This window comes from Nycticebus coucang, chromosome 21 (assembly GCF_027406575.1).
Source record: "Nycticebus coucang isolate mNycCou1 chromosome 21, mNycCou1.pri, whole genome shotgun sequence".
Taxonomy (NCBI): Eukaryota; Metazoa; Chordata; class Mammalia; order Primates; family Lorisidae; genus Nycticebus; species Nycticebus coucang.
Window position 1 is genome coordinate 53188882 of NC_069800.1, and position 26222 is coordinate 53215103.

General features: G+C 43.6%; 1 protein-coding gene across 4 annotated transcripts in view; it reads left to right on the forward strand.

Annotated features, from left to right (window-relative positions):
• Positions 1-26222, forward strand: part of EYA2 (EYA transcriptional coactivator and phosphatase 2) — a 279314-nt gene that overhangs the window by 69933 nt on the left and 183159 nt on the right. For all 4 annotated transcript variants that reach the window (XM_053574516.1, XM_053574515.1, XM_053574518.1 and 1 more), the window contains exon 2: positions 21808-21926. In XM_053574516.1, the coding sequence (XP_053430491.1) occupies positions 21818-21926 (109 nt within the window). In that variant the 5' untranslated portion in view covers positions 21808-21817. The remainder of the gene's footprint in view (positions 1-21807; positions 21927-26222) is intronic.

Sequence of the window (26222 nt, forward strand, 5' to 3'; positions counted from 1 at the left end):
CTCGGGGCACTGCCGCTCCAGCGTGATTCCCTTTCAGCCAACCGTCGTCTCCTCACTCCCGTGCCGCAGAATCAGCACTGACTATTTGCAGTCCAGGCCCTGTCCACGCCCCTCAAGAAATCACCCAAGAATCTGGACTCCTGGGGGACAGGCCTCCAGAACTCAGAGTGAGAGTGGAGGGGAGTGCTGGGAGCTCAGAGTTGCAGGTTGAAACACCAAACTCATTGAGACCAACTGAGCAAATAAACAGATAAAAAAGCTACCAGACACACAAGCCCATAGATGCACAAACAATCAGAAACACTTAGACATACAGACAACAACAACAACGACAACAAGAAAAAACACAACTACAATAAAAATAATTGGAAAAGAAAAAAGGTAAAAACATAAAACATAGAAACAATCTGAACCTAATCACAAACAAACAAAAAAACCTCTAAAAATCTGATGTAAGCACTCTCAGAAACCAAAAGGAGGGAAGAAGAGGAAGAGAGAAGGAAAAAAAAAGTGGTGTTCATAAAAATGTTAAAAAAGAAGAAAGGCTCATCATCTTTAATCATCAGAGAAATGCAAATCAAAACTACCTTAACATACCATCTAACTCCAGTAAGATTAGCCCATATCACGAAACCCCAAGACCAGAGATGTTGGCGTGGATGTGGAGAAAAGGGAACACTTCTACACTGCTGGTGGGAATGCAAATTAATACATTCCTTTTGGAAAGATGTTTGGAGAACACTTAGAGATCTAAAAATAGATCTGCCATTCAATCCTATAATTCCTCTACTAGGTATATACCCAGAAGACCAAAAATCACATTATAACAAAGATATTTGTACCAGAATGTTTATTGCAGCCCAATTCATAATTGCTAAGTCATGGAAAAAGCCCAAGTGCCCATCGATCCACGAATGGATTAATAAATTGTGGTATATGTACACCATGGAATATTATGCAGCCTTAAAGAAAGATGGAGACTTTACCTCTTTCATGTTTATATGGATGGAGCTGGAACATATTCTTCTTAGTAAAGTATCTCAAGAATGGAAGAAAAAGTATCCAATATACTCAGCCCTACAATGAAACTAATTTATGGCTTTCATATGAAAGCTATAACCCAATTATAACCTAAGAATATGGGGAAGGAGGAGAGAGAGGGGTGGGAGGTGGGAGGATGGGGGGAGGGAGAGTGATTGGTGGGATTACACCTGCGGTGCATCTTACAAGGGTACATGTGAAACTTAGTAAATGTAGAATATAATTGTCTTAACACAATAACTAAGAAAACGCCAGGAAGGCTATGTTAAACAGTGTGACGAAAATGTGTCAAACTGTTTATAAAACCAGTGTATGGTGCCCCATGATAGTATTAATGTACACAGCTATGATTTAATATTAATAAAAAAAGAAATATGGTAAAGAGAAGAGACTTTGAATTTGAATTTGTTTCAAACAATTCAGCAAAGAGAAAAACAAAGAAATCAAAAGGCTTTAAAGAGGGCGGTGCCTGTGGCTCAGTGAGTAGGGCGCTGGCCCCGTATACCGAGGGTGGCGGGTTTGAACCTGACCCCAGCCAAACTGCTACAACAACAACAACAACAAAATAGCCGGGTGTTGTGGCGGGTGCCTGTAGTCCCAGCTACTCAGGAGGCTGAGGCAAGAGAATCACCTAAGCCCAAGAGCCAGAGGTTGCTGTGACCTGTGATGCCACAGCACTCTACCGAGGGTGACAAAGTGAGACTCTGTCTCTGAAAAAAAGGCTTAAAAGAAACATGTTGTATGAAATCTTAAAAATTGTTGAATCTGAGAGATGGGTGCATAGCAATTCATTTCACTTTTGGTCTGCCTTGGAAATTTTGAAATTTCAAAGTTTGAAAGTTGGAAATTTCTGAAATTCCAAAGTTTGAAATTTCATGAACTTCGAACATTTGTCATTTTTTCTTTAAAAACTTCTAGCCCTCACCATGAAACCATCTTACCAAAATGGTGGGGAGGGGGGTATCCTCATTACATGGAATTGCATAAAGTTGAACCACCCTCAAAACAAGAATACAAACATTTAAAAACTCTTGAATCACTGCTTGGTTCATTGAATTTTAGGGTAAGGATGTAATTAGAGGAGATAAGCCATTAAAAAAGATTAATTGAGGATATCGGCTGTTGTCAGTGGCAGATAGCAGGGAGGGTAGAATGTTCAAGGCATGGACGTCAGCCGGTCTAAATCTCTCTCTGCTACTTACTACTGATTCTAGAGAAGTCTCTTCAACTTCTGTTTTCACTCTCTTCATCTATAAAACGAGATCAAAATTCTACCAGCTTCACAGGGACTATTCAGAAGATGAGGGGGGCTCGGCTATGAAAACTAGCTCTTAAAATAGTTCCTGGCTTGTGGAGAGCACTTAATACACGTGAAAATAGTTCACGTGTATTAAGTTATTTTCACTTCTGTGGTGGTTTGTGCATTGCGAGTATTTGCGCAGAGTGAAGATATTCCAATATTTTGTTTCTGATATTCAGTTTCTCTTTTCTTTTCTCCCGTATTTCTCTCCCACCAATTCCCCTTCCCGCAAATTAAAATGCCCTTGCTCTGTAGACTCAGAACAATCTTGAGTTCAAATGGGTTTCACTTGGGTCCAGATCCCTGTGATGGTCTATGGTTGGGGTGAACAAACGGAAGAGGAGCAGTGAAGGTTTCTACCAAGAACAGAGGCCGTGACTTTGAACTCAAAACAAAATGCCTTTGCAGCCAGAGATTTCTGTGCCCCTCCTCCTTCTTGCTTGCCTGGCTCTTGGTGCGGTACCAGGACTCCCTAGAGGCCTCCAAGCCACTTGATGTTCTCCAGCTGTCCTTGGCAAGAGTGAGCCTTCCCTTAACACTGAGTCCTTGGTATTTTGCTCTGTGCCTTGTTTGAGTGGTTGCGGGTTGGGGTGTGGGTTTGGTTTGGTTTTTTTTTTTTTTAATAGCTCTGCATGAGAAATATTCTATAAAGTTCTACATTTTGCTCCAGGGCTCCGCTGAACCCAACCAGAAATCAAGCAGAACGTGTGTGGTCCTGTCTCGGTCGGTCACCACACATGGGTGCCTTTGTGGAGGTTGCTTCTAGAGGGTCTAGAGAATACTGGAACATGCATTGTAAAATGCAGCCATCTGAACTTGGGTTGTGTGTTCAAAAAAAAGAAAAAAAAACACCCAATCTCAAGAAGTCACATACTGTGTAATTTCATTTATATAACAGTCTCAAGATGATGTTTCAGAGATGGAGAACAGATTAGGAGTGCCAGGGGTTAGGGGTGTTGGGTCAGGGGGACCAGGGTGGGTGTGCCTATGAAAGGGTAGCACAAGGAAAACCTCTGTGGGGATGAGTCATTCTCTATTTTGATTGCAGCTGTGGTTACGCGAATTTACACACATGATAAATAATGCAGAGCTACCCTCACACCAATGTCAATTTCCTGGTTTGGACATTGTACTGTAATTGTTATGCAAGATGTGAGGAATTGAGCAAAGGGGACTCAGGACCTCTTTGTACCACGTTTTCTGACTTCTTGTGAATCTCAAAAAGTTTTTTAAATCCCATGGACAGCAAAAAGTGGATTAGCCAAATGGCAGACCCTCTTCCTACCTGGGATGAGGGAAGCATAGTAAAAGCTCCATTACCAGCCATTTTCATTCAGTACCAAGTTTGCATGAATGAGAATTTACCAAGTGTGAGAGAGCTTACTCTGGGGCTGAACTTCAAGACCCAGGCTTGTTTTCCTTCCTGACATTAGACTCCCTACAACTTAATCTGCTTGGCTGAAAGACAGTGCTCTGAATAGGCTGCTGATTCCTACTGATTAAAGTACTTAGGTATGTCAGCCTTTTGGATAAAAGCTCGCAGACCAGGGAGTAGAAATAGCACAAAGCGTGAAAAAACAGGACAAGGCCATTGGGAATGTAGCTTCTCTGAAGGACAATATGCAAAAGGATTTTACAATTTTAAACTGGGAAGGGAGGCAGCAATTTTACTTTGGAGTATCACTTCTAGAGAACTGCACACGTAGCCCCTTCAGAGAAGGCCTGTCCCTTCAGCTATTGTGGAATTTTAGTTTAAACATTTGGGAAACGTGGGGACTGGCTCAATGAACCGTGGTGTAGACGTGTCTGGGAATACTGTACAGCAATCAAAAAGGAATAAATCAGATCTCCATGTCTTGACGTGGAATGAATGCCAAGATATTTTATGATTAGCATGAACAAAGTCCTAGAACAAGATGTATGGATGGACAGTGTTGAAAAAACACGTTTATAAAAATAATACTGTATCTTGTTATGAATATGCATAAGTTGTCGGTGTGGATTTATGAAAGAAAACGGTTGGCAGAGCTGTTCATCATATTGACTGTGGCTACATCTGGTGGGAGGTAGTGCCCAAATGCGACTCTAATCTTATCTGAAACTTTTTAATTTATTTACAAATGTTTTGAGGTATTGTCTGGGTAATCACAATTTTACTTTAAGAAAGGGTAATGCGGTTCCTGTCTGAGCAAGAGGAGGCGTAAGCTGAGGCTGACTGTCCTCTCCATATCCCAGCTCTTTGGAGGAATTTCAGGCTGGAATGTTGAATTTGTGAGAGCAGGAACTTGTCTGTCTGATTCAACGCTGTATCCCCAGTGCCTAGAACAGTCTCTGCCTCTTAGACGTCCCCTGGGGGTTGGGGAAGGAGAGATGAGAGAAATTAGTGATTGAGCAGCGCCTTTGCTTTTTGGTGTGCACGTAAACAGAACCAGTGATTCTAAGTGATTGCAGCCTGGCTCCCCATTTCCATGCCCCCTTCCCCATTTTAAGGTCAGCAGGGTTGGGGAGGATGGCGGTGAGGACAAGAGGAGGGAGTTGTTCTTGCGAGGGGACAGCAGCTCCTGAATTTCACGGGGCTGTCCCTACAGCTGATTTCTACTCTGACTTTCGCGCTGAAACCGTAGGCAGAGACAGCTTGTATCAGACACATATCAGGACACAGAGACAGTCTGCAGACCTGCAAGGCAAGGTAACTGCCAGCAGCTCCAGGTAGACCTCGTCCAAGGCTAGTGGGCCGCGGGACAAAGAGCATCTCTTCACCAGCCGTTCATGCCGGCCTCTCATTGGCCACTTGATTCACGTGACCACTGTCCTGGAGCCAATCACTGTAGATGAAGGATGGGGGTTGCTAATTCCAGGCTCACAGCCTGTCAGTAGGGTGAGCCCCACCCAGGCTGCGTGGCCTGGGAGAGGGGGAGGGGCAGTGCCCCAAAGAAAGGACACTATTGCTGAAAGAGCCACCAGACCAGAATGCCAGGAACTCCCTCCTCCCACACGCTTCTTCGCAAGGCACGACTTTCTTCTCCAGGTTGTGGCTGTAGACATTTCTCTTCCTGTTTCTTAGCTGAAAACAGGGCTAGGCAGAGTCTAGTAGCGTAATAACTGTGATTAAGGAGACATCTGTGTCACTTGGACAGGCACTGCTGCAAGGGAGTCATCCATTCAGGGAGGGTCCTGGGAAGCCGCCTGGAGCTGAGAGCTCTGAAGGGTGAGCAGGAGGGAACAGAATTCCAAGCAGAGGGAACAGCATGTGCAGAGGCACGTGGAGGGAGAGAAAGGCTGGTGAGCTGGAATAAGACATCCTTGAAGAGAGGCCATGTCAAGGTTGTGTTCAGAGGTCTTTGCTTCATCCTAAGAAGAAAGTGGTGGGAAGTTATAAGCAAGGATGCAGTGAGGAGGGCAGATGCTGTCACCTGCTATGCAGAGAATGGATGGAAGTTTGCCAGAGCAGCCCTGGGGAGATGGGCCCTGGTGGTCTTCCATGGCCTAGAGAATGACGCCTTGGACCTGGACACGGCCGTGGGGGTGACCTTGACAAGACCTGTTGATGGATCTCTATGTGAGAGTTGAAGGAGGGAGGAGGGAGGACGATCGTGGGCTTTTGGTATTAGCCACTGCCTCCCTTAAATGGGGGATACTGGGGCCCAGCCAGCCAGCCTGCCATTCACAGATGTATTTTGAATCCAAATCAAATGGAAGTGGCCAGAAATGTCCAGGTTTGGGTTGCAGCTGCTGGCCGTGCGGAAGCCTGTGTTTGCTGTCAGCAGGCTTCAATTTCTAAGCCCTTGAAGGATGCTGAGAGCAGTCATTTCTAAAGTCCCCTTGGCCCACTGGCCATCTGTCCTCTGCATCTAGCAGACAGCCCCTATCCTCAGCCAAGGTAGCCAGAGCACACAGGGGGGTGTGGAAAGGTGAGCAGCCCACCGCCTGGGACCCTCCATCTGCTTTTGATCCTCACAGTCTTTGAAGCTGCCCCTGCCCCCATCCCCCAGCTGTCATCTCCCGGGGCTCCAACGCAGCCCACACTCCCCCAGTGCTGAGCAGTCCCTGGGGACTGGGGTGCTGACAAGGGTAACAAATGGCCCAAGCCGGCAACAGCAGCAGGCCAAGAAGGCCAGAGGGCAGGAGCTCTGAATGCCTCTTCCTTCCCTGGCGGGGCAGCAGGGTTTCGCAACTGTGCAGCACAGCCCCGAAATTTCTTTTCTTTTTTTTTGTAAATGAATTCCATGCCTTTGCATCCTTTCCCTACCTTCCTGAAAAGAAAGCTCAGTCTTTCTCTTCCTTCAGATTCTGTAAAGCCTGTCAGATTTCTCTTTTCCCTCCCCTCCAAAGAGAATAAGCTGCTCTCCTATTTCAGGTATTGTGAGGAGGGAGGTAGGGAGGGGGGATGTGAAGGAAGCTTCCCCCTCCAAATTGCAGAAGAACCCAACCCTATCCCTCAAACCACAATAGGGACCAGTCATTTTGGAGTGACCCTCATGACAGTTTCCAGTGTCTACATGGAATGAAACTAATAGTGAGTTTCAAGCCTTGGTCTGTGTCAACGCGAATAACTTTGTTGAGCATACACTTGCTCACGCCTTGTCTGACTTAATTTTCAGGGCTACGTGGTAGGGAAAGTGCTATTATTTTCTCCATCCTCCTAGAGCTAAGGCTTGATAAATAACTTACCCAAGATCATGTAACAGATAAGAGACATAGCTGGGATTTGAACCCCTGTAGCAGATGACAGATCTGATGCTCTGATTGGTAGACTTAGTAGATTGATTTAGTAGACTTTAGAGCTGGATGGGCCATGGGTGACTCAGTTCTACCTGCAAGCTGCAGTCAAGGGCACAGACCCTGGACACTTTACTAAGAATGTGTTTCAGCTCCATCCAGGTTAATACAAAAGATGTAAAGTCTGTATCTTTTATGGCTGAATAGTATTCCATGGTATACATATACCACAATTTGTTAATCCATTCCTGGGTTGGTGGGCATTTAGGAAAACTCAGTTCAATTCAAGTTGGGAGGAGGGGGAATGAGGGAGAGAGGAAGGGGGATTGGTGTGCTCCCGCTTAAGGGGCACAATGTAAGGGTAACTGGCACACCTCTTGGTTGGGGGACACAACTACAGGAGGGACTCTACCTAACAAATGCAAACATTGTAACCTAGTGGTTTGTACTCTCGCATTAACCTGGAATTAAAAAAAAAAAAGAGCACAGACCCTGGAGCAAGACCACCTGGTTGCGAATCCTGGCTCCATCCCTAACCAGCCAGGTCACTCTCTGAACCTCAGTCTCCTCATCTGTGCCTACTCCATAGGATGAAATGAGCCAGTGCATGTAAAGAGCTTTTGTTCCCAGAGTACATGCTCAGTAAGGGTGAGCCATTTTTATTTCTCTTATCTGTAGAATGATCACTGCAATTAGGGCCAGGTTAAGACTTTGAGAGGTCTAAAATACCATGGAGATCAGCTTCCCTTTCTTCTTGTCCCCTGTAATTCAATAATAAAACAATACGACCCATAAAACACAAAACTCCCTGTGTGCTGAGATTTTTTTTAATAATTTTGTTTATTGATATATTTTCAGGGTGCACATGATATTTAAGAATGTGATGCATTCATATAATATGTAAGGATCAAATCAGAGTAAGCTTAAGTATTTATCTTTCCTGTATGGCAGGAGTTGTTTGAATTCTTCTCTTCTAGCTATTTTGAATGTACAGTAGATTATTTTTAACCATAGTCACCTTACCAATCTATTGAACACTAGATATTATTTGATATGATTTCCTCTATCAACCACTCTTCATACCGCCCTCCCTCCTACCTATCCCAGCCTCTGGTAACCACCAATTGCCTCTCCGTCTGCAGGAGATCGCCTTTTTTTAGCTTCTATATGAGAGTGAGAAAATGCATATTTGTCTTTCTGTGCTTGGCTTATTTCACTCAGTGACTTCCAATTCCATCCATGTAGCTGCAAATGATAGGGTTCCATTCTTTTACGGCTGAATAATATTCCATCGTGTCTATGTATCATATTTTCTTTATCCGTTCATCCATGGATGGGGCATGTTGAAATCTGAAAAGCTTCTTTTGAGATCCTCAGGGTAGAACAGGTAAGTTCGGTCAACAGGAATGATTCACTTTTTTTTTTTTTTTCTCCTCTGATTTACTTAGACCTAAATCTATGTTTAGTTTACCTACTGAGAAAAACGGGATAATTATGTCTTCCAGGGTGGCTGAGAGGTTTAAAGAAGGGAATATAAAAGCAATCAAGAAAATTGCCTGGCATGTAATAGATGCTTGGAAATGAGAGAGATGATTCGAATTTTTGGTAGAGACAAGGTCTTGCAGTGTTCACCCAGGCTGGTCTCAAACTCCTGGCCTCAAGTGATCCTCCCACCCTGGCCTCCCAAAGCGCTGGGATTACAGGTGTGAGCACCCACATGGTTTGCTTTTACTTCAAGGGAGCAGCCTTTCAGGGGTCTCAGCGAAAAGCCTGGGCTGGTCACAGTCTCCTCATCCTTGATGGGCTGTGACTCTGATTTTTGCTCCCTAGTATTGGGAGATTGCCAAAAGCTCTGCTTAGCTTCTTCCTTAGCTGACCCTTTTTGCTTGGCGTCTCTGCCCCTTACCCCACCCAGCTTAGGTTTCAGCAAGGGCCTCAGAATGAATAACAATATCAGGCTCGGGTGGCACCTGTGGCTCAGTCGGTAAGGCACCGGCCCCATATACCGAGGGTGGCGGGTTCAAACCCGGCCCCGGCCAAACTGCAACCAAAAAATAGCTGGGCATTGTGGCGGGCGCCTGTAGTCCCAGCTACTTGGGAGGCTGAGGCAAGAGAATCGCTTAAGCCCAGGAGTTGGAGGTTGCTGTGAGCTGTGTGAGGCCACGGCACTCTACCGAGGGCCATAAAGTGAGACTCTGTCTCTACAAAAAAAAAAAAAAACAAAAAACAATATCAGGCTCACATCTCTATGATTCTTATATCTCTAGGGTCTTTGTTCCTGTGTCCTAGCTGCCTTAGTAACTTGACATTCTAGTTATCTCCCAGACCAATGAGACCAGAAAATGCTAAGCTGCTGCTTTTTTGTTCTTTGCTTATAAATTGGCAGATGTCTTGAGGGGAACATTGGTAGAGATCAAACTTAGCTCAGTCTATTTTTCATTTCTGGAATCTCGGTCCCTTGGGCCCTGCTTAGTTACCTTCTGATGCCTTAAAACAATATTTTACAGATTTTATTTTTGACCATGGTGGTGAGATTGAACTAAAATACAAGCTACCCCATCATAGTTGGGAGGTGAGTTCAGCTGGCCAGCGTGATACGTGTTAGGAAAAAGTGGCTTATTTTCAATTCTTCAATAGTGGGAACAAATGGAAGCTTAAACCATACAAAAAGGCTGACACCTGATGAATTAACGACTTAAAGAGGAGATGTAAAATTCTAGGTGAGTCGTTTAACATGTAGACAAATTTGAAAATCCCAGAAATAGAGAAAGAATTTTTACACCTAAAAAAAGAAATTACTAAGCAAACACATAAGGAGGGAAGGATTTTTATTCTACAAAAGGCACCAGAAATAAAGAAAACCGGCAAGGGGAAGATTAAGAAAAGAAATTTATAGTATTTAAAACCAACATTGAACTAATGCCCGGACTCTACAAGGCACTCCAGCAAATCAGGGAGAAAAGAAAAATGGTAGAAAAATGGTCAGAGGTAAAAGATATAAATAGTTTTCGACCCACAATTACATGAAATATGCTCAAAGTCACTAGTAATCCTAGAAAGACAAATTAAAACAGCTATAAAATACTGCTTTCCACCCATCAGTTTGAGAAAAATTGGAAAGCTGAGCAATGCCAAGTGTTAGCAGGATATTATGAAACTAGAAACCTTCTGTGTTTCTGGTACGAGTATGAATAGCACAGGAATCATGAAGAACGGTCTCCTAGTACTTGGTCAAGTTCTGTTTATATATACCCATGACAGAGAAATCCTCCTCCTTGATATAAATACATTTTAAGAATATGTGAGTACATGTACATAGAAATATATATATATATATATTTTTTTTTTTTTTGAGACAAAATCTCACTTTGTTACCCAGGTTATAGTGCTGTGGCCTCATCCTAGCTCACCACAATCTCAAACCCCTGGGCTCACACAATCCTCCACCTCGGCCTCCCAAGTAGCTAAAACCACAGGCACCAGCCACAACGCCCACTAATTTTTCTATTTTTAGTCCAGACTGGGTCTTTCTCTTGCTCAGGCTGGTCTCAAACTCCTCAGCTCAAGTGATCCTCCCACCTTGGCCTCCCAGAGTGCTAAGATTAGAGGCGTGAGCCACCACACCCAGTTTAGAAATATATATATATTTAAAGAATGAATGAAGATGTTCATTGCAGCATTCTTTGTAGGGTGAGAGATACAGATTACCTAGATGATCATCACTGGGTAGGGCCTAAATAAAATGGAGCAGGTGCACGGTATGGAATTATAGCTCCATGTTAGATATCCATACAGTGAGATATATATAGCTACAGATATACATTTTTAAATCATAGTGCAGACTGATAATGAAAAGCCTAATACACAATGAGATCTTGTGCACAAAACTGTTCATTAAATAAAAACATGTCACACATTGAACAACACAACATCATTTCTAAGAAAACATATTTACATATTTAATACATTAGAATCATTGTCTAGGGTATGGTGGGAAAAAAATGAAGATAAATGGACATTTTTATTTTTTTATTGTTAAATCATAGCTGTGTACATTAGTGCAATCAAGGGGTACAACGTGCTGGTTTCATATACAATCTGAAATATTCTCATCAAACTGTTCAACGTAGCCTTCATGGCATTTTCTTAGTTATTGTATGTAGACATTTGTATTCTGCCTTTAGTAAGTTTCGCCTGTACCCATTCTAAGATGCACCGTAGGTGTGGCCCCTCCCTCCACCCTCCCTTCCCCTTGCTTGGCCCTTTCCTCATAGTCTTGTGCTATAGTTGGGTTATAGCCTTTATGGGCTGAGTACATTGGATACTTTTTCTTCCATTCCTGAGATACTTTGCTAAGAAAAATACCAGCTCCATCCATGCAAGCATGAAAGAGGTAAAGTCTCCATCTTTCATTAAGGCTGCCTAATATTCCATGGTATACATGTACCACAATTTGCTAGTCCATTCGTGGGTCGATGGGCTTCTTCCATGACTAGTCCATTTCCATCCACTTCTTCCAATTTGCTAGTCCATTCGTGGGTCACTTGGGCTTCTTCCATGACTTAGCAATTATGAATTGGGCTGCAATAAACATTCTGGTACAGATGTCTTTGATATATTGTGATTTTTGGTCTTCTGAGTATAAACCTAGTAAAGGAATTACAGGGTAGAATGGCAGGTCTATTTTTAGGTCTCTAAGTATTCTCCCAACATCCTTCCATAAGGAACGTATTAGTGTGCATTCCCACCAGCAGTGTAGAAGTGTGCCCTTTTCTCCACATCCACGCCAACATCTCTGGTTTTGGGATTTTGTTATGTGGGCTACTCTTACTGGGGTTAGATGATATCTCAAAGTAGTTTTGATTTGCATTTCTCTGATGATTAAGGATGATGAGCTTTTTTTCATGTGTTTGTAGATCATGCGTCTGTCTTCTTTAGAGAAGTTTCTCTTCAAGTCCCTTGCCCACCATGAGATGGGATCATCTGTTCTTTTCTTGCTAATACATTTGAGTTCTCTGTGGATTCTGGTTATTAGACCTTTATCAGAGGTATAACCTACAAATGTTTTCTCCCATTCTGAGGGCTGTCTGCTTGCTTTACTTACTATGTTCTTGGCGGTGCAGAAGCTTTTTAGTCTGATCAGGTCCCAGTAGTGTATTTTTGATACTGCTTCAATTGCCTGGGGAGTCCTCCACATAAAATATTCACCCAGGCTAATTCCTTCAAGAGTTTTCCCTGCACTTTCTTCAAGTATTTTTATAGTTTCATGTCTTACGTTTAAATCTTTTATCCAGCGAGAGTCTATCTTAGTTAATGGTGAAAGGTGTGGGTCCAGTTTCAATCTTCTACAGGTTGCCAGCCAGTTCACCCAGCACCATTTGTTAAATAGGGAATCTTTTCCCCACTGAATGTTTTTAATTGGCTTGTCAAAGATCAAATAACACTAAGTAGCTGGATTCATATCTTGGTTCTCTATCCTGTTCCAGACATCTACTTCTCTGTTTTTGTGCCAATACCATGCTGTTTTGATCACTATCGATTTATAGAACAGTCTCAGGTCTGGTAGTGTGATTCCTCCTGCTGTGTTTTTTATTGCTCAGTAATATTTTGGCTGTTCGAGGTTTTTTCTGATTCCATATAAAACAACATATTGTTTTTTCAAGATCTTTAAAATATGACAATGGAGCTTTAATAGGAATTTCATTAAAATTATATATTGCTTTGGGTAGTATAGACATTTTAACAATGTTGATTCTTCCCAGCCATGAGCATGGTATGTTTTTCCATTTGTTAACATCTTCAGCTATTTCTATTCTTAAAGTTTCATAGTTCTCTTTGTAGAGATCTTTCACGTCCTTTGTTAGGTATACTCCCAAATATTTCATCTTCTTTGGCACTACTGTGAAAGGAATACAGTCCTTGACTGTTTTTTCGGCTTGGTTATTGTTGGTATATATAAAGGCTACAGATTTATGGGTATTGATTTTTGATTGATTTTGAGACGTTGCTGTATTCCTTGATCACTTCTAAAAGTTTTGTAGTCGAATCCCTAGTTTTTTCCAGATATATGATCATATCATCTGCAAAGGGTGAAAGTTTGATCTCTTCTGACCCTATGTGGATACCCTTGATCGCCTTTTCTTCCCTAATTGCAATAGCTAAGACTTCCATTACAATGTTAAAGAGCAATGAAGACAATGGGCAAACTTGCCTGGTTCCTGATCTAAGTGCAAATGATTTCAATTTAACTCCATTCAATACGATGTTGCTGTGGGTTTGCTGTAGATGGCCTCTATTAGTTTAAGAAATGTCCCTTCTATACCAATTTTCTTAAGTGTTCAGATCATGAAGGGATGCTGGATATTATCAAAAGCTTTTTCTGCATCAATTGAAAGAATCATATGGTCCTTATTTTTTAGTTTGTTTATGTGCTGAATTACATTTATAGATTTACATATATTGAACCAGCCTTGAGACCCTGGGATAAATCCCACTTGGTCATGTTGTATAATTTTTTTGATGCGTTGTTGGATTCTGTTTGTTAGGATCTTACTGAGTATTTTAGCATCAATATTCATTAGTGATATTGGTCTATAATTTTCTTTTCTTGTTGGGTCTTTCCCTGGTTTGGGGATCAAGGTGATGTTTGCTTCGTAGAATGTGTTGGGTAATATTCCTTCTTTTTCTATATTTTGGAAGAGGTTTAGTAATATAGGTACTAGTTCTTTAAAGGTTTGGTAGAATTCTGACGTAAAGCCATCTGGTCCTGGGCTTTTCTTTTTATGGAGATTTTGTATAGTTGATGCTATTACAGAACTTGATACAGGCCTGTTCAACATTTCCACTTCGTTCTGGCTAAGTCTTGGTCGGTGGCGTACTTCCAGGTATTGGTCAATTTCTTTCAGATTTTCATATTTCTGAGAGTAGAGTTTCTTGTAGTATTCATTAAGGATTTTTTGATTTTCTGAGGGGTCTGTTACTTCATTGTTACCATTTCTGATTGATGAAATTAGAGATTTTACTCTTTTTTTCCTGGTTAGGTTGGCCAAAGTTTTATCTATTTTATTGATCTTTTCAAAAAACCAACTTTTGGATTTATTGATCTGTTGTATAATTCTTTTGTTTTCAATTTCATTTAATTCTGCTCTGATTTTTGTTATTTCTTTTCTTCTGCTGGGTTTGGAGTTGGAGTGTTCTTCCTTCTCCAGTTGCTTGAGATGTCCCATTAAGTTATTAACTTCCTCTCTTTCCGTTTTCTTGAGGAAGGCTTGCAGTGCTATAAATTTCCCTCTTAGGACTGCCTTTGCAGTATTCCAGAGGTTCTGGTAATTCATGTCTTGATTGTTGTTTTGTTCCAAAATTTGGTGATTTCCTTCTTAATCTCATCTATAACCCATCTATCCTTCAGCATAAGGTTGTTTAGCTTCCATGTTTTTGGAATAGCTTCCATGTTTTTGTATGGGTACGCAGGTTCCTGTTGTTATTGAGTTCAACTTTTATTCCATGATGGTCTGAGAAAGTGCAAGGAATAATTTCTATTTTTTTAAAATTTGCTGAGGTTAGATTTGTGGCCTAGGATGTGGTCAATTTTGGAGTATGTTCCATGGGCTGATGAGAAGAATGTGTATTCAGTTTTGTTGGGATGAAATGTTCTGTAGATGTCTGTTAAGTCCAGATGTTGAATGCTTAAGTTTAAATCTAAAATTTCTTTGCTTAGCTTCTTTTTGGAGGATCTATCCAGGACTGCTAAAGGGGTGCTAAAAATCTCCAACTACTATGGAACTGGAGGAAATCAAGTTGCTCATGTCTGTTAGAGTTCCTCTTATAAATTTAGGTGCGTTCTGGTTGGGTGCATAAATATTAATAATTGAAATATCATCATATTGAGTATTACCTTTAACAAATATGAAGTGTCCATCCTTATCTTTCTTTGTTTTGGTTGGTTTAAAGCCTATTGTGTCTGCGAATAGGATTGCAATGCCTACTTTTTTCTGCTTTCCATTTTCCTGGAGTATGGATGACCATCCCTTCACCTTGAGTCTATATTTGTCTTTTAATGTAAGATGTGATTCTTGTATGCAGCAGATATTTGGCTTGAGTTTTTGTATCCAGTCAGCCAACCTGTGCCTCTTTAGAGGACAATTTAAACCATTCACATTAATTGAGAATATTGATAAGCCTTTCAAGAGTCCAGTGGACATTTTTAATCCTTTTGTGACTGTGGAAGTTGGAATTTGATCAAAATTTTCTGAGTGGGTTTAATTTTGTGGTGGAGGATTACGGTGGTCTTTATGGAGAATAGGTCTGAGAATATCCTGGAGAGCTGGTTTAGTTATGGCAAATATCTTCAACATGTGAATGTCATTGAAGTCTTTAATTTCACCATCATAAATAAAACTCAGTTTAGCTGGATACAGGATCCTGGGTTGAAAGTTATTTTGTTTTAGGAGATTAAAAGTCGATGACCATCCTCTTCTAGCTTGCAAGGTTTCAGCAGAGAGATCTGCAGTTATTCTAATATTCTTGCCCTTGTAGGTTATGATTTTCTTTCGTCTGGCAGCTTTCAGAATTTTCTCCTTCATATTAACTTTAGTGAAATTGATTATGATGTATCTGGGGATGTCTTATTTGGGTTGAGTCATGCTGGAGTTCTGAAACTGTCTGCTATCTGAATTTCAGAATCTCTTGGCATGTCTGGAAAGTTCTCCTTCATAATCTCATGGAGAAGAGACTCTGTGCCTTGCGAAGCCACTTGGTCATTTTTGGGGATCCCTATAAGACGAATATTGGTTTTCTTCAAATTATCCCAGAGCTCTCTGAGAGAGTGATCTGTTTTTGCCCTCCATTTCTCTTCCTCTTTGAGAGTTTGGGAGTGTTCGAAAGCTTTGTCTTCAATGTCAGAAATCCTTTCTTCTGCTTGCTCCATTCTGTTACTGAGGGATTCTGCTGTTTCTCAGATCTTTGAGGGCTGCAACTTCTTGTCTCAATGTGTCAAAATCTTTGGTCATTTGGTCTTTGAATTCGTTGAATTCTTGAGATATCTTTTGGGTTACTGCTTGGAATTCTAATTCAATCTTATTTGCTAACCAGATTCTGAATTCGATTTCTGACATCTCAGCTATTTGTTTGTGCATGGGATCTTGTGCTGTGTCTGCCCCATTGATCCTTGGGGGAGTTTATCTACTCTGATTATTCATATTGCCAGAGTTTTTCTGTTGATTTCACCTCATGATTGTTTTTCACCATTGCCTCTGGCCGTCCTCAGAGTTGGGGAGGTGTCTTTCCAAGATTAGACACCAGCAGGATCACTCTATTGTTGCTGGATCTTTGTAGGGAGTGACCCTGTGTAGTTCCTCTGGGGCTGCCCCAGCCAGGGAGTTCTGGTTGTGGAAGCAGCTCTGGAGTGTGACACACCCGGATCCAGCAACAGGGCGGGAGGTGGTGCGCACAGTTCTGGGAGTGCCTGGAGCTCAGTGACTTTGACACAGAGTGCCCAACTCTCCAGCAGTCTCTAGCCAGGAGAAGGGCTCTGCGCAGAGGCAGGGAGGGCTCCAGAGGCCACGCAGCTACCAGAGTCCCTGGCCAGATGAGTGGGCCAGTGTGGAGGCAGGAAGGGTACAGGAGGAAGGACGCAGGGTTGTGTGGCTTCCACATGCAGAGGCCCAGCGGGTGCAGGTCGCAGGTCGGGGGTTGCGGCGCAGCTCTTATGGACATCCAGGCGGCGCCAAGCCCAGGAGTTTGAGGTTGCTATGAGCTGTGACGCCACGACACTCTACCCAGGGCAACAGCCCGAGGCTCCAGTGTGCCAAAACCAGTCTCACTCTGCCCCTGAGGTTTAAGGCTGTAACCTTTAGGCTGCTCAGTCACTAGGCTACTAGCTCCCGCCCGATCCTTGCTCTGTGACCCTGAGGGCGGAGCTTGCCGGGGCAGTTCTCTCACAATGGCTCCCTGTGGCCCACAGCCGAACTCTATTAGCTCCTTCCAGCTCAGCAGCTCAGTCTGGGACCCTAGACAATGCCCAAAGTTCTCCGCACTCCTGCTTAAGCTCTCCCCAAGGCAGTTCAACTGAGTGCCAAGTCCAAAAACACCAAAACAGTTCACAGGTAAGGCCTTTCCAGTTTGCAGTCTCACTGCTGCTTGTACTTACGGCTGCCGGCGGGATTCAGTCAATCGAACACACGTGACCATTTGCCAGTTTTCCACTGTTTTTGTCCTCCTCTTGGGGTCCAGAAGTCCCTTGCTGACTCCCTGTATCCTCAAAGGGATGATTATAGGCAGATCCCCCCAGCCAGAGATGCCTGGAGTCTTATCTCCCCAGACTCACCGTGCCCAGTTGCAGGGAGGCTGTTACTCAGCCGCCATCTTGCTCCACCTTCCCATCAGAAATTTTTAAAAATCTTGCTGGAAGCCAGGCATGGTGGCTAATACCCATAATCCTAGCACTCTGGGACGCCAAGGCAGGTAGATTGCTTGAGTTTAGGAGTTCAAAGCCAGCCAGAGCAAGAGCAAGACCCTACCTCTACTAAAAAATAAAAATTCTAGCCAGGCATCATGGTGGGTGCCTGTAGTCCCAGCTACTTGAGAGGTTGAGGCGAAAAGATCACCTGAACCCCAGAGATTGAGGTTACTGTGAGCTATGATGAAATAAAATAAAATCTTGTTAGAAGAAACCAATCACTCAAATATAGATTTCTTCCCTCTCTATTCCTCTCTCCCTCTGTCCCTTCTTTCCTCCTTTCATCCGGCAGATGTTCTTTGGATGAAAATGAACAAGATTCGGGTGGCGCCTGTGACTCAGTCGGTAGGGCGCTGGCCCCATATACCGAGGGTGGCGGGTTCAAACCCGGCCCCGGCCAAAACTGCAACCAAAAAATAGCCGGGCGTTGTGGCGGGTGCCTGTAGTCCCAGCTACTCGGGAGGCTGAGGCAAGAGAATAGCTTGGGCCCAGGAGTTGGAGGTTGCTGTGAGCTGGGTGAGGCCATGGCACTCTACTGAGGGCCATAAAGTGAGACTCTGTCTCTACAAAATAAAAAATAAAAAAAAAGAAAATGAACAATATTCTATGTCAGTTGCTGTGGGGGAAATAAAAGTGATTTCTACCTTGGTTGACTTGGCCTTCAAGGATTTTAAGCAAGACTGGAGGGTAAGGTGAAAAAAGCTTTAGTAGCGATACTCTGAGAGTTAAAATGCACAAGCACATCCCTCCTCTGTTTAAAATCATCAAAACGCTATTTAGATACACTGAGAGTTCTTAAGGATGACAGCAACCTTTGGTAAAATAAATAACCTAGGTGACAGAGGCCAGAAGTGTCGCACTGCAACACTATGGGTCTGAATTGTGAATGCCCAGAGGGACCAGGAGGAAATACAAATGCAGGCAACTAGAAAGTGGTGGGGGCCCTGGCAATCTGAGGCCCATACGCCGTGGCTAAATGGAGTGGCCCCTATTCAGCCGCCCCTGTTGGTTGCCATGCAGAATGGCGATATTCTTCCCTTTTCAAGAGAAACTGAAAATCTAGATTTTTGTGTGAAATTGACTCATTTTAAATTATTGGCACCAATGTCAGATATTTTTAAACCCCAGGGAATAGGGAAAATTCATTCTGTTTCTAACTGGAGTTGGTCAGTTAGCTAACAATTTGTTGCCTCTAATATTCGTAGCATCTGGATATTTGCAGATTAATGCTATTTTTTTAATCTCATTGTTTATTTTTTTATCTCAAATTCTTTGCACACACCCAAAAGAAGGAAGGGAATGAGTTTGGGTAAAAATGCAAATTTCTGGCACCTGCAGTCAGACAACAGTTTCAACGTCTAATATTTGCTGAGCCCCATACAATATGTTTTGATGTACTGAAGGAACACGACTCCATGGCCTCTGTCCTGGAGTGCATTATGGCATTTGGGGAACACTCAATCAAGTACCTGGGACATTTAGGCATACCCAGGAACATTTAGGACCCAACATTTACCTGCTAATAGAAAGATATAAACACTGGAAACTGATTTGTGTGAAATTCTCTCATGAGATTAAAAAGTACACACATATAAAGTATGTCTTCAATCCAAGTCCTAAAATAAATGCTCTTTCTTCTTAAAAATGTATTAAGCCCTTCAGGCCTGCAAAAACGTAAGCATAATGAGCTATACAAAATTAATGTGCCCAGCACCCTGCTTATCAATTAAAAGAAATTGGCAAATTAAAAGAAATTGGCAAACTTTCTCTGCCAGATATTAAATATCTTTGGCTTTGGGGGCCACATATGGTCTCTGTTGAAACTCCTCCACTTAGCAGTTACAGCATGAAAGTAACCATAGTCAGCCAGGGAGCAGAGCTAGGTTCTGATAACACTGTACCTGTGGACACTGAAATGTGATGTTCCCATCATTTTCACATGTCATGAAATAGTATCCTTCTTTTGATTTTTTTCAACCATTTAAGAACATAAAAGCCATTCTTAACTCATGGGTCACACAAAAACAGTCACAGGCTGGATCTGACCTATGGGCCATAGTTCATGTCAACCCCTAAACTAAAACAAACACAGTTAAAGCCCCCAGGTATCACTTCCCAGATTACAGTGCCTCTTACCCCAGGAGTCAGTCATCCTCCTGAAACTGGTGTTGATCATTCCTACACATACTTTTTTTTTTTTGTCTTTTTATTGCACGTGTCTATATCCCTCAACAGTAGAGCTGGCCCTTCATATCTACAGGTTCCGTATCTGCAGATTCAGCCAACCTTGGATCAGAAATATTCAGGGAAAAACAAAACAGAACACACCAAACAGCTGGGCACAGTGACTCATGCCTGTAGTCTTAGCGCTTTGAGAGGCTGAGGTAGGTGGAATCCTTGAGCTCAGGAGTTGGAGACCAGACCAAGCAAGAGGGAGACCCTGTCCCTACTTAAAAGATAGAAAAATCAGCTGGGTGTTGTGTCAGGCACCTGTAGTCTCAGCTACTCAGGAGGCTGAGGAAAGAGGATTGCTTGAGTTCAGGAGTTGCGAGACCGTCCTGAGCAAGAAGGAGACCTCATCTCCTAAAAATAGCCGGGTGTTGTGGCGAATGCCTATAGTCCCAGCTACTCGGGAGGCTGAGGCAAGAGAATCGCTTCAGCCCAAGAGTTTGAGGTTGCTGTGAGCACTAAGGACACCACAGCACTCTACCCAAGAAGACAGAGTGAGACTCTCTCTCAAAAATAAGATAAGATAAGGATGGAAACAGTACAGATTTTGGAATAGTACAATATAACAATTCTTTACATGCATTGACATTGTATTAGGTATTATTAGCAATCTAGAGATGATTTAAAGTACATAGGAAGATATGTATAAATTATATGCAAATACTTTGCCATTTAACATAGGTGACTTGAGCATCTGACAATTTTGGTATCCTTAGGAAGTCCCAGACACAGTCCCCCTTGGATTCAAGAATTAATTGTGCTTTGAACTTCATGGAAGTGGTGTCACATTGTGGGCATCTTTCTGCCTCTCTGCTGGCCCTTTGGCATCTGTCCACAGTGCTGAGCGGAGCCCCAGTGTCTTTTATGCTGCTGTGTTGTACCCCATTATATAAACACACCATCCATTCCTAAAACGGAGGAGCATTTAGGTGGCTACCTACAAAGTCCTTTCTTTACACGCATCCTCTCTTTTCATCTTCACCGTGACCTTGCCAGGGAACTTTGATAATCTCCCTTTTCCAAAAAAGAAAACCTTTGACCGAGAGCTGTTTGGTCATTCACTCAAGGTAGTGAGCAGAGAACGTGGAATTTGAATTCACGACCTTTTTGACCATGAAACCTAAGTTTATAATGACTGCACCATCAACTGGTACCTTGTGTTTCATTAACAGAACAATAACTTATCTTGCCAGTAATGACCTTGTGATCAAGAAATGCTCTCAGTAAATTCAGCCTTTCTCTGCAGACAACTGTTAAATGTTACTGATCAGAGTTGTGACCTTTGAGAATTGTTAATACCACATATGACATTTTATGCATTAACTAGAAACCTCATTTCCTAAACACGGCAGGTAGGCCTTGAGGAGGGATAAATGCCAACATGATGCAAGAGTTGGAAATGTTTTCAAGAAAAACTAAGAAAGACCGAGGAGTCTTGTCCCTGCTCTCCTTGGTCCCCCCATGATGTATGATCAAAATCATGAGGAATTGAGGATCCAGTGCTTTCTGTCTTGGTACAGGCCACAGTCATGGGCTGTGGAGTGGTGTTGCCCAGAAAGAGCTGCTGATATCACTGATGGCTTTTGAGTCTTTCTCCGACTGTGCAAACAGCCCCATGTCCACTTTTCTCTCTTAACCACAGTTAACTCCAAGTTCTCCCCAAGCCTCTGGCTTTGGAGAATAACAATTCAGATGCTTTCTCTCTCTCTCCCTGCCCGCCTCTCCCTTCCTCTGCTGGGAAGTCTCCCTCGTTTGCTCTGGCTCATTCAGATGACATTAAAAAGAGACTGAAATATAATTTTTCTAGTGGCAAAATACAGCACAAAGGAGCACAATGTTTTAATCAAATGGGTGTATTCTCTCGGGGGAGGAGCAAGGACTTCATTAACGCCTCCTTTCCCTCGGATGAAAAGTTTAGTGAATTTTTATCATGTAGAATGGCTAAGAAGGCCAGGCTTAGGTAATCAGCTTTAATATTTATACTCTTAGGGAAAGAAATAGAAATCATTAGTAAGCATGCATAATTAATGAATAAATTCTATTTCCCTTTGTTTTCTTGCAGGTACAAGGAAATGCTAGAACTAGTGATCTCACCCAGCCTCACTGTAAACAGCGACTGTCTGGATAAACTGAAGTTTAGCTGTGCTGACTCCGCCGCGGGGACTCAGAGTGACGGAAAAGGTAGGCCTCCTGTGACGAGTTTTGGCAGACAGGTGTGGTGATCCCCAGGGATATGGCAAGGGACTGACTCACATCCTTTCCAAAGTATTGTCCTCAGGACAGTTTCTCCTGCTGTCGTTTAAATTACTGCCTCTGAACCGAAATGCTGGTCTATGTCCCTAACCATGTTATCTTGTCCTTAGCGTGTGCTCAGTCATGTTCTGAGTTTCCTTTCTTGGTCTCCACTTCCAAGAAATGCTGACGGCACCACAGACGATGTGTTCCAGGCCCAGCCCTGGCTGTGTCCCGCCGCGTCGCCGTCTCCAGCTCTGAGCTCTGTCCTCACAGCCCTTCTCTGCCATCCCCTCCTCCAGGCAGCCGTCTTTTTACAGGGCAGATTGCCATCAGGACAAGAACTCGGCCACCTTTTGCTTTCAGGTCGGGTTGGAGTCAAGGAAGCAGAGGAGGGTTAAAGCTATTTAAAAAATGATTGGCAAGGGATGCAGCCAAACTAGTTTTCACCAGAACAATCCCAGCTATTGTTTGTTCTGCTTGGGATCTGTCAGCCTTACTGGTAGAGTTTGGAGTTAAGCTATTCTGTTTAACCATTGGACTTAACCCTTTCTTTGGCCAGGTTTGGGGTTTACTTGCTGGTGCTCTGAGAACCCTAGTTGTTTCTGAATTTAATGCCAGCTCGCGGGGCATACATGCCACCTAACTGTCATGAAAAAACAGAGTGATGCGTGTCTAGTGGGAACAGAACATTGCAAGGAACATGCTTTGAAGCAAACCCAGGTTTCCATGAGTAATTACTGCTGTCACCAAAACAATGATATTGTACTTGCGCGCTGCTGATGGCGCTGGAGCGGCCCTCTTAAAAGTACCACCACGAGGTCTGGGCTCCCGAGCCAAAACTGGGTGGTAGAGAGCACGCCCTCAGTCTTCCTGGAACTTCAGTGCATCTTGGGCTCTTGGAGAGTTTGAGAAAATTGATTGAGCTCCGTTCAAAGTCATGTGTTTTTGTTTTTGTTTTTCTGAGTAGAGGTTCAAGTTTTCTTTTTAGAACCAGTCCTGACAGGCAGGGGCATAAGATGCTAAGTGAGGAATATCCAAGCCTGAATCTCAGCCTACTGCTTCCCAGCCCGGAAATCTCGAGCAAACTGTTTGACTTTTCTGAGCCTCATTTTCCTTTTTGTCAATAATTTTATTACTGTTTGTTAAATTGTTTTGTAGCACCTTTGGGATCCAGGAGCCTCAACTTTCTCACTTGTCAAGTGGGAGCATAATAATGACTCTCCGCATATAATAATGACTTAACTTCATAGGGGGCCAACTGCAGGAATTAAATGAGGCAATGGTATGTGAAGTTCATGGCATGCCTCAGGGCGTAGCAAGTGATTTTAAACTTACCAGTCCATTGTCATTGTCCTCTGAATTGGGTAACCACCACCGTGAATTCAAAACCCTGACTGTAAACTAGCAGCCCACAGGCAGCTCTGGTCCCTGAGAATGGCTTTGCTTTGTCTGCACCATGTTTTAAGCAAAAGTGAACTTGTAAAAATTTGGAGTATTCACATAAAGTTCTGTATTTCTGGTTTCTCTTGAAATGCTGAGTGCTTTAGCAATGCTGGGCCCATGTTCCCACCTGGCTACCACTGGTGGGAGCTGAGAGGCTCCCTTAGGTGAGTCCCTGCCACTTCCTTTTGTCCTTAATTTTTGTGAGCACATACCTGTGCCACTGTTCAAAACAGTGTAAATCTAGATTTGTTCCCCTCCTCCTCCTCCATCACCATAAAAGCAAACACCTGGCACTCATTTAATTCCCTCCAACTCTAAAAAGTAGTGCTGTTATCAACCCCATTTACAAATGAGGAAACTCCTGTGTAGTGGTTAAGGAGCTTGATTATGAAGCTGCAGACAAATGGATAGCCAAAATTTTGCCCTAGATGGCCTGACTTCAAAGTCTATTCTCCTACCCAGTAAACTGTGCTATTTCTCATTTAATTACTATCCCCTATGAGTCCATTTTATAGATGTGGAAGCTGAGGCGTGGGGGTATTGAGTAAGCAGCTTAAAGTCACACAGGAACTGACCCCAGGGACTCTGGCTACAGAGTTCCCACTTCTGAATCACTTTCTGCCGTGCTCTACGCGTCTCCCTAGATGTCCAATCTTCCCTCCCAGTAGAGGTACCCACACACTTCTTTTTGTGACTTGGAGCTCGGAGTACCCTTTCCTCTGCTCTGGAGCACTGCCACGGTGAAGGCTTTGGAGGATAGATAGGGTTGAAAGAGGTTGCTTCCAGATCAGAGTGGGCAGGGCCAGGGGGTGCGGTAGGGTGGTTGGAACCGCTTACACACACACCTCTCTTTCTCTGGAGGCTGTGGTGAGCTCCAGCAACTCTGCAGGGGATATTCCACCCTGGAGTGTGACCCCCCCAAGCGGCAGATTAGGCTGCTCTTCCTGCCTGGCTCCTGTTCTTCCTCCTGCTGGGCCATTCCCTCTATCACAGAGTCTTTTTTAAGTGGTCTCATGGGTCAAGCTCAAAGGAGAACCCCAGGGAGATATGAGCCATCAGACCTGCCTGTGGGGGTTCTAGAGAGAACACAGACCTCCCCTCCCCCAAAGCTCATCAGTGGCTCCCATTGCATCCTCACCTCTGTCTCTTATCAGCCATGGGTACCTGGGCTAGAGGCCTAACCTCTTTGGGGCTCGTTTGTCCCATCTGTTAAATAGGAGTTTATTTAGGTCAATTATTCCACTGACCTCATAGAGTTGATATGAGGATGAAGTAAGGTAAAACATGAAGGGAGAACTCAGTGTTTTTAAAAAGTATAGAGTAAGACCTGAATTCCTTACCCTTGGCCGCCAGGAAGCCTCCCACGCTCCTCTCCTCCCCTGTCTCCTGTGCTCACTGCGCTTTAGCAGGGAAGCATGATTGACCTCAGGGCCTTTGCACTTGCTGTTCCCTCTGCCTGGACCAGTCTTTCCCAGGCTCCGCAGGACCATCCATCCTCCTTCAGTTCTGGTTGGAAAGTAACTATTCAACAAATGTGTCTTCAGCCATGTGCCCAGCATCATTCTAAGTACAGGAAGACAGCACAAAAAATTCTGCCCTCATGGAACCTACACGAGGTGCTGGCAAAGCAAAAGGCTGAGAATAACAATAAATAAGATAAATAAGCAGGATGTGTAGCATGTTGGATGGTGATACGAAGTATGTAGGGAATGCAGGGGTGTAGGGGTGCGGTTATCATTAGGTGTCTAGGAAAGAGGACCCTGAGAAGGTAACACTTGAGGAAAGACTGAAAGAGGTCAGGGAGGGCTCTGTGTGGCTACAGGAACGAGAGTCCTCTGAGTAAAGAAGGCCGTAAGTGCAAAGGCCCTGGGGCAGGAGTGTGCTCAGAGCCCTTGAGGGGGCTGGTCCAAGTGAGTGAATGGCACAGATCTGGTCCGAAAGGCAACAGGGTCATGCCCTGCACAGCTCTGTAAGTCATTGGAAAGACTTTGGCTTCTACCTGTATGAGAAGGGAGCCATGGGAGGGTTTGGACAGAGGAGGGATGATCTAATTTGCACATTGACAGGATCCCTCTGGCTGCAGATGGGAACAGACTGAGAAGGGTAGGGGCAGAATGGGAGCCGGGAGCACAGTGACACGTGTGACCGTCACCCAGGTGAGGGTGCTGGTGGCTTGGACTGCGGTGATAGAAGTGGTGAGCAGGGGTGGATTCTAGCTTGGCTTTAACCCTGTCATCACGTTTTGCGTGGGTGCTAGTTAAAGCCGTTTCCTGATCACACGTATTCATATGAGGAGAGAGCCTGCAGACAGCCCAGCTGCTCTGCAACTCTGCTCTGCACCCTCTTATATTTTCTTTAGTTTGCTACTCTCTGTCCCAAGTCATTTATGTGTTCCCTTGCCGTGTGTCTGTCTCGCCCACCAGAATGTAAGTTGCCTGAGGGCAGACCTTGTACACTTTAGTCGACACATAGCCCCACTGCTCACACGGAAAACACATAGTAGGTCCTTAAAAAAGATTTGTCCAATGAATGAAGACAGAGTCTCTAAGCCTGCCTGGTCACACTTCACAGCCTTTGTACATGCCACACGCCTTGCCAGGGGTGCCCTTCTTTTTCCTCTTTTTAAATTATTTTTGGGGGCTTTTGTTTGCTTGCTTTTGAGACAGAGTCTCACTTTGTTGCCCTGGGTAGAGTGTTGTGGTGTCATAGCTCACAGCCACCTCAAAGTCTTGGGCTCAAGTGATCCTCTTACCTGAGACTCCCAGTAGCTAGGACTACAGGTGCCCCCCACAATGCCCA